Raw genomic sequence first — 12,732 nt, forward strand, 5'->3', positions numbered from 1 at the left:
GCAGGTGGTAATATGGTGCCTTGCTGAGCCAGAATTTACATCTATATCATTGCATTTGCTAGTTATCAATGAACATAATCTTCATTATTTTGTCTGGTTCATTTGGAGTCTTTTTATTCTTTTGATCTCTGTATCATTCTCTGGCAAGTTCTATCATGGGTGGTGAGTTTTGTTAATATGGACCTGAGTGTTTTACTTTTCCCTTTCTGGGAGCCCTACAGTTGATTTGTTCTGCAGGCAGAGGTTTCCTCCCAGCAGCACTGTAGGTCCGTGGGGATCAGCAGGTGCAGACATGCCCTGCCCACAGCACAGGAGCATCACAGCACTGTGTCTGCAGCAAAGGCCTCTCCCTGATGTTCTCCATCGTTTGTTCACCCTGCAAAGGCCAAGGGTAAGGAACGCTGTGAATGTGTGATATGATCTGAGTGCCAGCTCCCTCTGTAGGACAGATACACAGGAACTGCCCAGCCTGTCCCTTCCCTCCATGTGTGATGGAAGTCATCCCTAGAGTGCTGCCTGCCTTTGGCTCTGTACCCCGCAGTCAGGGGTGGGAGGGGACATTGTGTGTGAGGTTGTCTCTAGGGAGCACTGATCTGCTGCTCTCTTCTGAAACTTTAGCAAATAGTGATAGAACACTGGGATGAGTGAGGGAGCCAAAGATCTTGACTGTTGCCCAAGTCTGAAGCTGCTTCCAGGCTCTGCACTTGCTCTCAGTGTCTCCAGCCTGTTCTGGAGGGAGCTGTGGTTGCCCACCTGCAGCCCAGCTGGACACTGCAGGACACGGAGCATCCCACAGTGACATGGGACCCACTGCTCAGCATGGCCATAGTCACTGTTGCAGCAGGAGGAGCCTCCAGCTGTGAGGACGCTGGAGCACGGCCAGGTCCTCCTGGGCTGGCTCTGCCACCACAGCAGCTCCATAGGAGATCCAGGTGTGGGGACAGACAGGCTGTGGGGCACCATCAGCTGTGTCCATCACACCAGTGCCAAGGGCACTGCCAAGGAGGATGTGCAGCTTCTGCCTTGAAATGGGGAACTCTTTGGCTGCTTAATTTCTTAGACATTTCTTCCATGCTGGCTGTTAATTAAAAAACAGAAATCTCCACTAGCACATCCTTAAAGGGCAAGTGCTTTGCTGCAGGTCGAGTTTAAACAGCTAAGCCATGATGTAAACATATCCTTGCTAAGAAGCTACGAACTTCCATGATGGAGTTTCTTTTAAGGGTGTTTATCTGTGAACACCTTTCTGGAGTGGCTGATTTTTAACACTATAATATATTGGATGATATGTATTTTAAGTTAGTGCAAACACGTTTTATATGCCAAAACAAGCAATGAAAAAAGTTGCTTTGTTAACTGCTCTGACGTGTTGATGTTTAAACACAATTATTAGTCTGTTGGTTAAAAATTGCCTGCTGAAAGTAAAAGGTGCTTTCAGCAATTTGTGCAGTTTAAGAATTAAATGATCAGGCCACCTCATGAGTGCAACATTTTGACTTTTGCATTTTTAATTGCAAATTATGCAATGTGGTGTATTTTTTTGCTACCATGAATGTGATTGTTTTCTTTAAAATGGTAATTATCATGTCTACTGTTTGTTGCTAATATTAGGTTTTCTCTCTTTGCAGTTTCCCAAGATTACCAAGGCTAAAAGAAAAAGAATCCTCTTTTAGCTCTCAAAAACAGGACTGGCTTAGAGAATTAAAGACAGAATTTAGAAAGAAAACAAATTTCTGCTTTACCTTCTCCTTGACTTCTGTGTTTGGTCAGCACAAATACAGTACTAAGAGCAGAAGCTATGAGAGTTACACTGATTCCTCCAAATCTTATCTCAGAGAGGAGTCCCACAGCTCCTTGCACAGTAATTGGTCTAATTAGGTGGTAGGAAGGAGCTTCTTTAAATTCTTCAGAAATTAAGACGTGTCATCCGCTTAACATCTTAGCATCTGTTACTGCCTCTTGCACATTTCTCCACTACATCAGTCTGAAGGACGTTTTCCTGGGCATTTCTGAGAGAAAAAAAAAAACAAACCAAGCCATTAAAACAGAGAAGAAGTTGGCTCTTTCTTCAGTGGGATGAAGCATGTAAGGCATTTCACCCCCTCCTTATTTCTCAGTTTGGTGCATGTTTGCCTGGGTGAGTACAATAATCACTTTGTTAAGTAAAAATATAGGAGAATACAAGTGTAACTTTAAATCTTGTAGTAATCCTTACTGATGTGCTAATGTTGTCCTGAAATATTTTCCTTGGCAACTGATCCCCGTGCAAATGTTACCTTCTGTGTTTATATATTTGGAGTTTTGTTTCAAATAGGCTATTTTGAATCTCTAACAGACAGTCAGTAGAATGACAACTAATTTGCTCTTTCTTGTTTTTTTTTGTTTGTTTTTTTTTTAACTTTGCTGTTGTCTGGCAGCAAGTAAGTAACTATTTAATTATGGCTAATTGCTCATGCAGTAGGCATAATTTTAAGACAGTATGTGCTTAGAACACTGGATAAGAATAAAGGTTGAGGTACCAAGGCACTGGGAGAGTTTCAGACTTGAGTAGAGTAGAGTCATTGTGTGCAGTCATTGCAAGATGAAAAGGTTCATTTTTCAGTGAAGCTGTCTGGAAGTGGCTGAGATTTTTTTAGAGAGATCCTGCCACTTGTTTTGTTTCAGTTGGTTTGTTTGTTGGTTTTTTTAACATACTCTCTTTACTGCTGTGTAATACTGACACAGTGGCATGTAGAAGTAATTTTATTAAAAATATTCATACAGATACAGTTCTGAGACTCCATTGCAGCAACTGGGTGTGTTATGCACTCCTAGTATTCCCAAAACAGCACATGTTTATTGAGATTCAGGTAATTAACTGAGTAAGCCACATAACTCCCACCTACAAAATGCTTTTCTTTGGCTTCTGTTTTCTTTTAATTGCAGTTCAGGCAAATTATGCCCCCTATTTCTTTGATAATGGAGCCAGAAGCACAAACGGGAACATGGCACTTCTCAGCCTTTCAGAGGACACACCTGTTGGTCAGTATCAAAATTACTATGTTTAAACTGTGAAACTGGAGTCGCTTGCTCTTATGATTAACACATCTATTTCATTGTAGATTGTTGTTATATATTCTGTGATGGTTTTCTCTCAGGATTCTAATTGGCCTCAATTTAAAATTACATATTTGAATTGTAGTTGCAATTTAAAACATGATTTTTAGCTCCCCTTTTTTGGTCTACTGATTTATTCATAGCTTCAGAGCACAAACCTTTGGGGTCAGAAATAAATTCATGGTGGTGAGAAGCTTCTTACCAATCCTCTAAATACTTATGAGAAGAAAGTCTAGCTGCTAGTAATTTTATCAGCCTTGATAAAAGCAAGCTGTACATTGAAAAGTAAGAGGTATGATTTTCTTTAAACAGTCATCACATTTTTCATGTTTATAGTAAAAATGGTAGAAGATGTTTCTACTTGTAGTGAAAATTGCTTTGTCTAAATAACTGATGTTTCCTAGAAAGGTTTACTTTTTTTATTGAAAATTCAAAAATTTATACCATTTTCAGATTTCAGCATTTTGAGGCAGGTCTATCTATGCTTGTTTTAACTGTGGTTGCATTAAGAAAAAATAAGAACAAAAGGTGATTTCTAATCACTGTTTTCCATGGAAGAAGAATAATTTCCTAACATTTAAAAAATTATATGTAAAATATATTACAGTGGTGAACATCACCTTTTCTTCAAACTTTGCACTGAGGTTTTGTTTAGGATTTTCTACTGTTTGTTACAGGCTTAATCAGAAACTTATTTAGTTATTGTAAATTGAGTAGCAGAGCACCCCCTTCCTTACTAGCTGCCTCATGCACAGAGGAGAGAGATGGCTGCGCAGGGGGTGCACCCGAACACCCCTCCCAGGGCTGCGGGAATGGGGGAGGCATCAGAGGGCAAACCCTCCTCTGGGAGCCTGACACTGCCACCCACGCCTTCCTAAGCAGGAACAAGGTCATTCACTGCCCTGGGAAGCAGCTGCCTGGGTTTGCTCAAACTCTGCATTTCTGACCCTGTGGTGCTAATGCCAGACAAGAACCATGCAGGGCCTGCTACAGGGTGGGGACAGGGTGCTTGGGAAGCAGTGAATTCTCCTGTACCTGCTCAGTTTGAGAAGAGGAGGGGGAGAAGGCAGCACATAGTGTAGAAGTGATACATCTCACTAATGAACTTAAAAGAGCTTGCTTATGATGCAGCAGGAATTTGCTATTGCTTAGTCAAGCTTAAGTGGAAACCCCAGCTGAAGGCCAACAGTAATGTAGTGGCACTTGGAAAAGCCAGAGGCAGACCAAGGAGCTGCAATTTTTGCTGTACTTCTGCCTGGATTCACATGGAAACTACACTTGCTCTGCCTTGGCAATTTCTACAGTTCTGATTTCTGGAGTAAGATTAGCCAGTGGAATCACTTGTCTAAGCATAGATGAGGCTTGTAATGCCAGACAGCTACAAAATGGGACCCCAACTCAGTTTGTTAGAGGTGGTGCTTGCCAGCTCCACCACTGAAACCGCAGTACAGTACAACTCACTTGCCATCAAACTCCCACTCCTTGGTGTGATGCCAGTTCACAGACATTTACAGAGTGCCAGCCTCTCCCTGCCACCACTGGGAGCCTTCAGCCACCTGCGTGGGGATGGGGAGCTAAAGGTGGCACAGAGTCACAACACAGTCAAAATGTCCCTCCTGTAAAGACTGCAGCGCCACATGGTCTCACAGATGACAGCACTCCCTGCAGCAGTGAAGTACAGCACTAATTTCCACCCACTGCATCTGATCAGGGGGCTTCAGCAGCCAAAAAAGGAGAGGGTGCATGCCTTGACACCAAAACAGCAGTGTGAGGGATCAGAGCCTATGTTAGTGCTCTTGTAACTAGCCTGAGTAAGAATAATGAGAAACACATGATGGGCTTCTGCACGTGCTTTTGTAACATTAGAAACAAGGCTAGGTAGGCAGAGGTCCCTGAAAAGTTTGTGCTTTGGTTGCAGCAGTGATAAAGCTCAAGCTGCTCTGTCTTCAGTGCTGCTGTGCCTCATGCCTGCTGGCTTCATCCAGAACTTGTTGACATGTGTCTAAATTGGCTGGCTTGTACTTCTAATTTGATGTGTAAGTGTGCTCTAAAAGACAAGAGAGAAGCAGCTTCTCGCTGAAAGCTCCAAAGGGCCTTTAGAAACCCTTGGGAAAGGAAGATAAGCCCTTACTTCTTAGACGTCTAAACGTGGTTGGTTTGCCAGGCAGCTGCCAGCGCTTCTTTGGGCTAATTCCCAGAATACCTTGACAAACAACTATGAGTAGTTCAAGGTCCTCTTCTGAAAGTACCTTTGGATTTTCCATTGGAACATGGTGGCTTGAGGTTTGCTTAATGCAAACTGCTGCTGCTACATGCTGCCCGTGCCAGCACAGCCACTCCTCAGGAATGCTTTGGCAGAAAGGCTCCCAGAGCAGGGTGCAAACAGAACTGACATTTCAGTGCTGCAGTGCTGGGTGTGCATTCAGCTTTGCACGGGGCAAGAGCACCAGTGTTCACATCAGACCACAGTCAGAGCTTTGTGCCAGAGCTCAGTGAGGGCTCACACATTTTGCCTGCTAAATGTCTACCAGGCTGGCCCTTTTCTGTGGCCCCAGTGATGGCTATCACACTGCAGAGGAGGCTGTTGTTCTTCACCACTCTGCCTTAATTTCCTCCAGAGGCAGGAGAAAGAATCTGGTCTTCTATGTCCATGTGCAGTCCCAAGTACCTATGCTCCAGCAGTCCTCTTCCAGTTTAAGCAGGATGACCAGTGATGAAACAGGGAAGTAAAACTTCCATATGTTTGATTCTGGATAACTTCACTCAGGCTGATGTCCTGCAAAAATAGGCAAGTTGCTATTAGTTCTTCCCTGTCCTTACATAAATTTTGGAGTCATGGACAGGCTGATTTTCTTGGCAGCAGCTGGTGTCTGACCTGACCAATGCCATGGACAGCAGCTTTAATGAACCTCCAGAAATTTTAGTCTTCAGCCCTGCTGAGATTGCCAACAGTTGGCAAAGTGTTAGTTATATTCCCATGCATCTGTAGGCAAGGGACATGTAACATTTTGAACACTGAAAGGAAACTATGGGTTCTCTGTGTGACTGTTCTGGACATGTCAAATTCATTACCATGCTCATATCATCCTTAACTTGATCTTCTTTTCCTTCGCCCAGTTTTTCTTATTTAGAGATAGTTGTAACATTTTTACCAAGTTGCGTACATTGTACCATAAGTTATCATAAAACCAGCAAATACTGTTTCTGTGTGATTGCTTGAAAGTATCTGCAGATTCCCAGATCCTATTTATTCCTGCAGAGCATGATACCCCCCTAGGTAAGAAGGGCCAGGACAGCAGCTCCTTCCAGTGCCAGATTTAGGAACTGGAAAAGTTATGAACTGCAATAGCAGTTGTGGTTTGTGGCTGTTTGGCAGGGCAGGTGGGCAATTAGTTCTTTGCAGAGAGTCGCCTGTGTGCATGCAAAATGTGCATGTGCTCCTAATCGAGGTCTTAAGCCACGAGTGGGATGCTATTTCAGGTTGTTTGTTTCATCTTACCTCTTAATCCTTGTAAGCCCTCATAGTGGGGACAGGGCGGGACTGGGAACAGCTGCAGGGCAGGGGATTGAAGCATACTCAGAAGGTCTATGTTCGTTACTCTGAAAGCCCAAGCATCACCAGTGCTCTGGAGATCTCTGCATATCTCTTATGCTTGCATTCTCCTTTCTGTTTTTACCTTCACCCCCAAGGGAGCACTACCCCCTTACTATTAAAAGCCAGTTTGCACTGAAAATTCTTTGATCAAATCTGCAGCTGCCAGCTACCTACCACTGGCTGACTGACCCCTCCACTCCATCCTTCAAGCTTGCCCCGTTCCTACACACCCCAGTCTTATTTCTTCATGTCAGTCACAGCTGACTGTGTAGAGGTCCCCTTGTTCCCTCTGGTACATATCATTCCTTCCTTGTCCAGCACCCTGATCCACCCCTCAGAAAGCTGGGATCTACCAAACAGAAGTGTTAAGCACAGCCTGCCTCCTGCCCCACTGCAGCACAGAGAGCAGTGCACAGAGGGAAACCCCTGCAAAGCCAACCACTGCGCAGAGATGTGCTGAGGACTTGCAGGTGTTACAGCCTTCAATTCTGTTCTAGTTCTTCTGACAGAAACTGCAGAAACATCAGAAAATTGCCCTTAAATGGCTTCTCCTTGGTGTTTGTTGCTGTGGATGCTGCAGGGACACATTGCTGCTGTCCATGGGGTGACGTTTCAGGCCCCATGCTGAGCTCTGGCTGCCATATCCCTTTTCCCCATGGAAGGCATTTGCAGCTGCAGGGCCTGTTTCAGCTGCTGCTATAGCAGCTGTGGCTTTTGAGTTGCTGGTCCTGGCCATATCCCTGCTTTTCCAGCCAGGTGGTGCATCAGGGTGCAGGGAGGGAGCAGGGGTTGCCTGGGCATGCTCTGGAAGGAGCTGTAGCTGGTAGTGAATGGGAAAGGAAATGTTTTTGAGGTACCCATGGTGTGTGGTCCATATCCTTCAGGAACCTGAGCTCCCCTTTGCTTGGGGTGATCTTAGAAAGTAAAATAGCCATCTGTAGGCTTTGTGTTAGCTGTCCACTTCTACCTTTCCTGATGGCCAAATGGCCCTTGGCTAAGACAGGTGGAAAGCAGGCATGTAACCCCAGGCAGGATGGTATTTGCTGTGACACTGGCAACAGAGTTATCCTGTCCTGGGAACATGGCCATGGATGTCCCTCTGAGCATCTTGTTAGCAGATGTCAGCTGTGGTGGCAAAGGACAAAGGCAGGACTAAGCTTGAGTCCAAGATGTGCTTGGCTTGTTTAACTGATGGGGAGGGGATTTGATTGCTGAGTGTTGTACAGCAAAAAAGAGAGAGCATATCTTCAGTAAGAGGGCAAAACCAGCCCCAGAGCATGTGGGCATAGGCTGGCTGTGATTAAATTTGAGTCAGAAATGAAGTAAAATGGAGCAATGGCATCATGGGACAGCCATTTAACCCCAGTGCAGGAGCAAATTACTTTTTAAGGTGGAATAGGAAAACAGAGTGAAAGCCTGGCATGCCTCCTGGGAAGCAGCTGTATCAGAAAGCAGTGAGTAGCTGCCCAGGACTCCCCCTCTCCCAGGCTGCTGCACCATCCCCTAGGTACTCAAACCATCCTGCTCTTCCAGCTGGGGCTCTTACATGGTAGTTTCTGTATCCCCAGTAATGACTCTTCTATTCCCATATCTTTCTGACAGGGAGAGGCTGTTTACTTGGTATTCACTGATAAGATTTCAGCTGTCTTTTTCATTTATTTCCTTTTCAGCAAGTAAAGGCAGCACACTGAGAAGAGATTTTTAATTGGCATTAACACTGTGCTGAGAAGTGTTCCTGGGGGTGTTAATGATATGGAGAGTACTGTGCAGTGAAATTACAATTTGGAAAAAATAAGGAATTATAATGAGTTAGAAATAAATTTTGAACCACAACGAAAAGGCACACAACTGTTCTGTATTATGAAAAATGAAGTATCATCTTTAGCTAAAAAGCAAACAGTTCAGTGTAAAGATCAATGATGCCCTTCATTACTCAGAAACCTCAGTAGTCTCAGTTTATATCAATATTAACATTTCTTCTCACATTTAACAGCAAGAAAATTCCTGTTTTCCTTATAAGAAAATTCCTAGGAAATGTAGGAAAGAAAATTGAGACTGGAAGAACAAGTTCTAGTTCAAATGTGTTCACATAATCTTTCACAGCCTATTTTTCTCCAGCCTTGATATCCCTGAGGAGTGGTCTGCAGTCAGAGCAGCGACAGCCACAGCCCTGGTCTTTGTGCCTGGTCATTGCCCACAGGCTCCAGGACACCCCAGATGTGGTGTCCATCCTGTTTCTCCACTGCACAATGAGTACTGCCCAGCAGCTGCTGCAGTCAGCAGAATCAGGCAGGATAGGCAGTGGTACATAGAGTGAAAGGGACAGGAAAAGTTAATAAGAAGGTCAGAAAAGCAACTAAGAAGTAAGAACAGCTAATGACTAAAAAAGGCTGCAGAAAAGCATTTTCTTTATAACAATGTTAGTAAGGTGCTGACAATTGACACCCAAATTCTCCATTAGGTGCTAGCTGTAATATATAGACAAAGCTTTTGAAAAACAAGCATAAATGAGTCAGTGCTGGTTCTGCAGAACCTTCAACAGTCTTTAAATTTCTGTCTCTTATGCAGACAGCAGTATCAGGAGGCAGGTGTCCTTTCAGGACACTATTTTATATCAACCCAAGTTTATTCCTCCCCTTTAATTTCCTTGTACTTACACAGTTCAGTTGTTACAGTCAGAGAAGTCTTATCATACTGCTCATTGTATTTGCCTAATAATTTTCAGTTACAGATGGATTGTTATCTTCTGCTCTGTTTGGTGGGAAAAGTCAAAGGAAAAGGTGGAAAGGGTTTTGTAGTTTTGTAAACTTCTTTCACAAATCTTGGCTGTTTGTTGTCTGGCTGAACCAGTTCATTACAGGGTGTTTATTCTCTTGTGTGAGCTTATTGATTTTTGCTATGTGAACATCTTTTCTGGACAAAGTTGCCCAAATACTGCCCTGGTAATTATCATAAAGTTTGTTCATCAGTGAGCACAGATTCCACACAGTTTGGCATAATCTACTGCTATGCCAAGAAGACAGCTATGTTTTCTAAATATCACCACTGATTCCTGGACATTGTGTGTCCATTAAGCTCACTGAGCAGCTTCACAGTTTACATTCCAATGAATAAGCAAATGAGGCCTGAAAGGTTGTCTTGCAAAACTGAAGAAACCTTTGAGAAGCTGACCTGTGAGTGCTATGGGCAGGACATCAGTCAAAGCCCTAGAGCAGAAGCTTATGGATTTGGTCAGGGAAAAACTCCATTGCCACTGCAGAGAGATGAGAAAAAGGCTGTGACTTTTGAGTACAGAATTAAAAATCCCTCAAACTCAGGGCCAGAATAGTTTAAAACTGGAGTCTTCTGGGTTCCCTTTAACAGTGTTCTTCCTTAACTTTATGCTAATTTTCTTAGCAGGGATCCTTCCATCATATATTTGGTTTGCATGCATGAACTAAACTCACTACTAACCAGTGAGTCACTTGGCTACAATATTTCCAGTGCAGAGGACTTTTTTAGATGTAAAGCACAGTTTCTGTGCTTAACCTCTACAACTTGAATATCTCAGGTAATTGACCCCAGGCACAGCAGATTGGAAGGGAAAACCAACAAGAGTGTTTTGTATTTCAGATTCAGTTAACTGGTATTTGTAAAGTAGTTGAAGTGATTTGGATGAAGGTATTAATGCAAAGTAGAATGACAGACATGGAAATTTAAAAAAATAATACTAATAAACACTCTCACCATGTTTTGAAAACGTGTTATAAATCCCCCAGGAATTATCACTTATGATACACAAAGTCAGTGTACTGGAAAATCTGGCACCAAATTCGCAAATGTTTAAAAATAGAAATAATTATCTCTTTCCCCAGGTTGTGAAGGAAATACCTTGATGAGTTGGAAAATCTTTTCACTGGTATGAGCATGAGTGGGTGTGTCAAGTAGAGAATTTAATAAGAGAGAATGAATGAGGGGGAGTGAAGTAGGAAAGAAGAGTTTTGCATCTGTTAATTCTGAAAGTGATAAAGTCTGGAAATGTTCTTGCAATTCTGAGTTCCAGAGCTTGTTTCCAGTCCTGCAGGAGAGCTCCCTTCAGTTACCAGGTTCTCTGCCTGCTCCTTTGCAATTGTCTTGTTTCCACAGAGCAGAGATCTGTGAGAGCCTTTTAGTCCTGCAGACATTGTCTCCCAGTTGTACAACAGCAGCACTTTGGCTCACCTGGGCTGACAGTTAGTCAAGAGCTTGTCACCTTGTGTAAGCACATGGATGTGAACAGTATTGACCTGGCTGCAGTTCCACAGCAAAGGGCCCAAAGGGACAGAAACCAGCACTCATAAAATTGATTTAACCAGTTGGCTAAAAGGTGGGCATCAGAACTATTGAACTGTCTGCTTATCTATACTTCTGAGTAAGTGGGTTTGATTCACAGCACCTTTGCCTGCCACAGGGTAGGTAAGTTCCCAAGGAGCAGACCAGTGAAATATTCACTGATTGAAGTGGCCACAGGGAAATGCTGTTGAATGACAATTTTTCAGGTACCCATGTGTACACTCTGAATGGAACTGATCCAGAAGGAGATCCTGTGACATATGACCTGACCTATGAAGCTGGATCAAGACGCTACTTTTCTGTTGACAAGAACCTTGGAAATGTTACACTAATCGAGGAGCTTGACAGAGAGGTACGGTCAAGTGGCACCGCTTCAGGTGCTTGTGGAATTTCTCTCCATTTAATTTGATCTGTGGCTCTGGGGGACAATGCCAACTTATTTGCCCCTGAATCATGTAATATACTTTGCCATTCTAAGACATTATACTTCACTCATCACTTAGTTTTCCAGTTGAATTGGGCCAGTAACACTGCTGTCAAATTTATTCTTTATTTCTACCTTCCCCCACCCAAACTCCATCAAGAGCTCCGGGGCAGTTACAATCCTCAAGTCTTCAGAGAGGGGACCCTCCTGTCATTTGGAGGAAGATTTGTGTAAGCAGCGTTCCAGGACACTGCTCTAGTACATCATAGCCCTTTAGCCGATATAACCCTGTGGGTCAAAGATGTTTCCAGCAACCGTGGTCTAAAGACAGCCTTATTCTGGGAAGACAGGCATTGAACCCCTCACATGTCTTTCACAGAGAAGGATACACAGTGCTTGGTAAACCCTTCAAAATACTGTATACCAAGACAGAACATTTTGGAACCAACTGTGTCTTTTTAGGGAATTTTTCTTGAAAAAAATGACTGATTTTCATGAGCACTTTACAGAACAACAGGTTTACCCTGACCAACCATGTCTTGACAGTAGCCACAGAAAGTCCAAGATGTCCACGGCTGGAGCTTCTGAGGGGTCTTCCTAGCCTGTGCTGTGATTGTTCTCTGATATTAGTTGTTGCTTTCATATACCTGCCTGGACATGTTTAAATCTGCAGTCCCTTTTCCAACCAGCACCATCTCTCTAACAAAGGAATTTTCTTGATTTACAGAAAGAAGATGAGATTGAAGTTATTGTCAGTATATCAGATGGCCTGAGTACAGTAAGTATCTATGCTGTAGCTTGTCAAACTGTCTGTCCCCACATACCGCCTCCTATTAGATTACCTTGCAGGGACTATCTTATTTGATCAGAAAACATAATCTCATTTACATGTTGTTCCAAGAGCCACTGAACTCACAGTAAGTCAAGTCTCACTCCACCTCCTTGCTCGGCTCTTTGAGGATAATTACAATGTAGTGTGAGCTGAAAGACTGACTTAGTGGCCTGTAGAATTATTGCAGAATTGCTGCAGCTTCCTATGAAGTCTTCTTGCCAGTGCAGTAGGATTTGTGCTTAAGAAAAATCTGCAGGCTTTTTGGAGAAATGTGTGATAATAAAGGAACTAGTCTTGGGCACCCAAGAGCTGACTGTCCCTCCACCCCCACAGTGTTTCTCCAGCATGACATTAAGAAGATTTGCTTAGGCTAAGGCGGTGGGAGTTTTCTTGTCTGTTGCTGGATAAAGCTTTGATCACCTCTAATCACGAAGGACTTATCTGAGGCATCGCACAAGCAGCCAGTCCTACTTT

General features: G+C 43.4%; 1 protein-coding gene across 1 annotated transcript in view; it reads left to right on the forward strand.

Moving 5' to 3' along the window:
* The first annotated feature begins 271 nt into the window (after positions 1-271).
* CDHR1 (cadherin related family member 1) overlaps positions 272-12,732 on the forward strand; it is a 48,217-nt gene continuing 35,756 nt past the window's right edge. Inside the window, exons 1-5 of the mRNA XM_071563976.1 lie at positions 272-391; positions 1,629-2,137; positions 2,926-3,021; positions 11,209-11,354; positions 12,154-12,204. Coding sequence (XP_071420077.1) covers positions 2,077-2,137; positions 2,926-3,021; positions 11,209-11,354; positions 12,154-12,204 — 354 coding nt within the window. The 5' untranslated portion in view covers positions 272-391; positions 1,629-2,076. The remainder of the gene's footprint in view (positions 392-1,628; positions 2,138-2,925; positions 3,022-11,208; positions 11,355-12,153; positions 12,205-12,732) is intronic.

The sequence above is a fragment of the Pithys albifrons genome, chromosome 9 (genome assembly GCF_047495875.1).
Source record: "Pithys albifrons albifrons isolate INPA30051 chromosome 9, PitAlb_v1, whole genome shotgun sequence".
NCBI classification, from domain to species: Eukaryota; Metazoa; Chordata; class Aves; order Passeriformes; family Thamnophilidae; genus Pithys; species Pithys albifrons.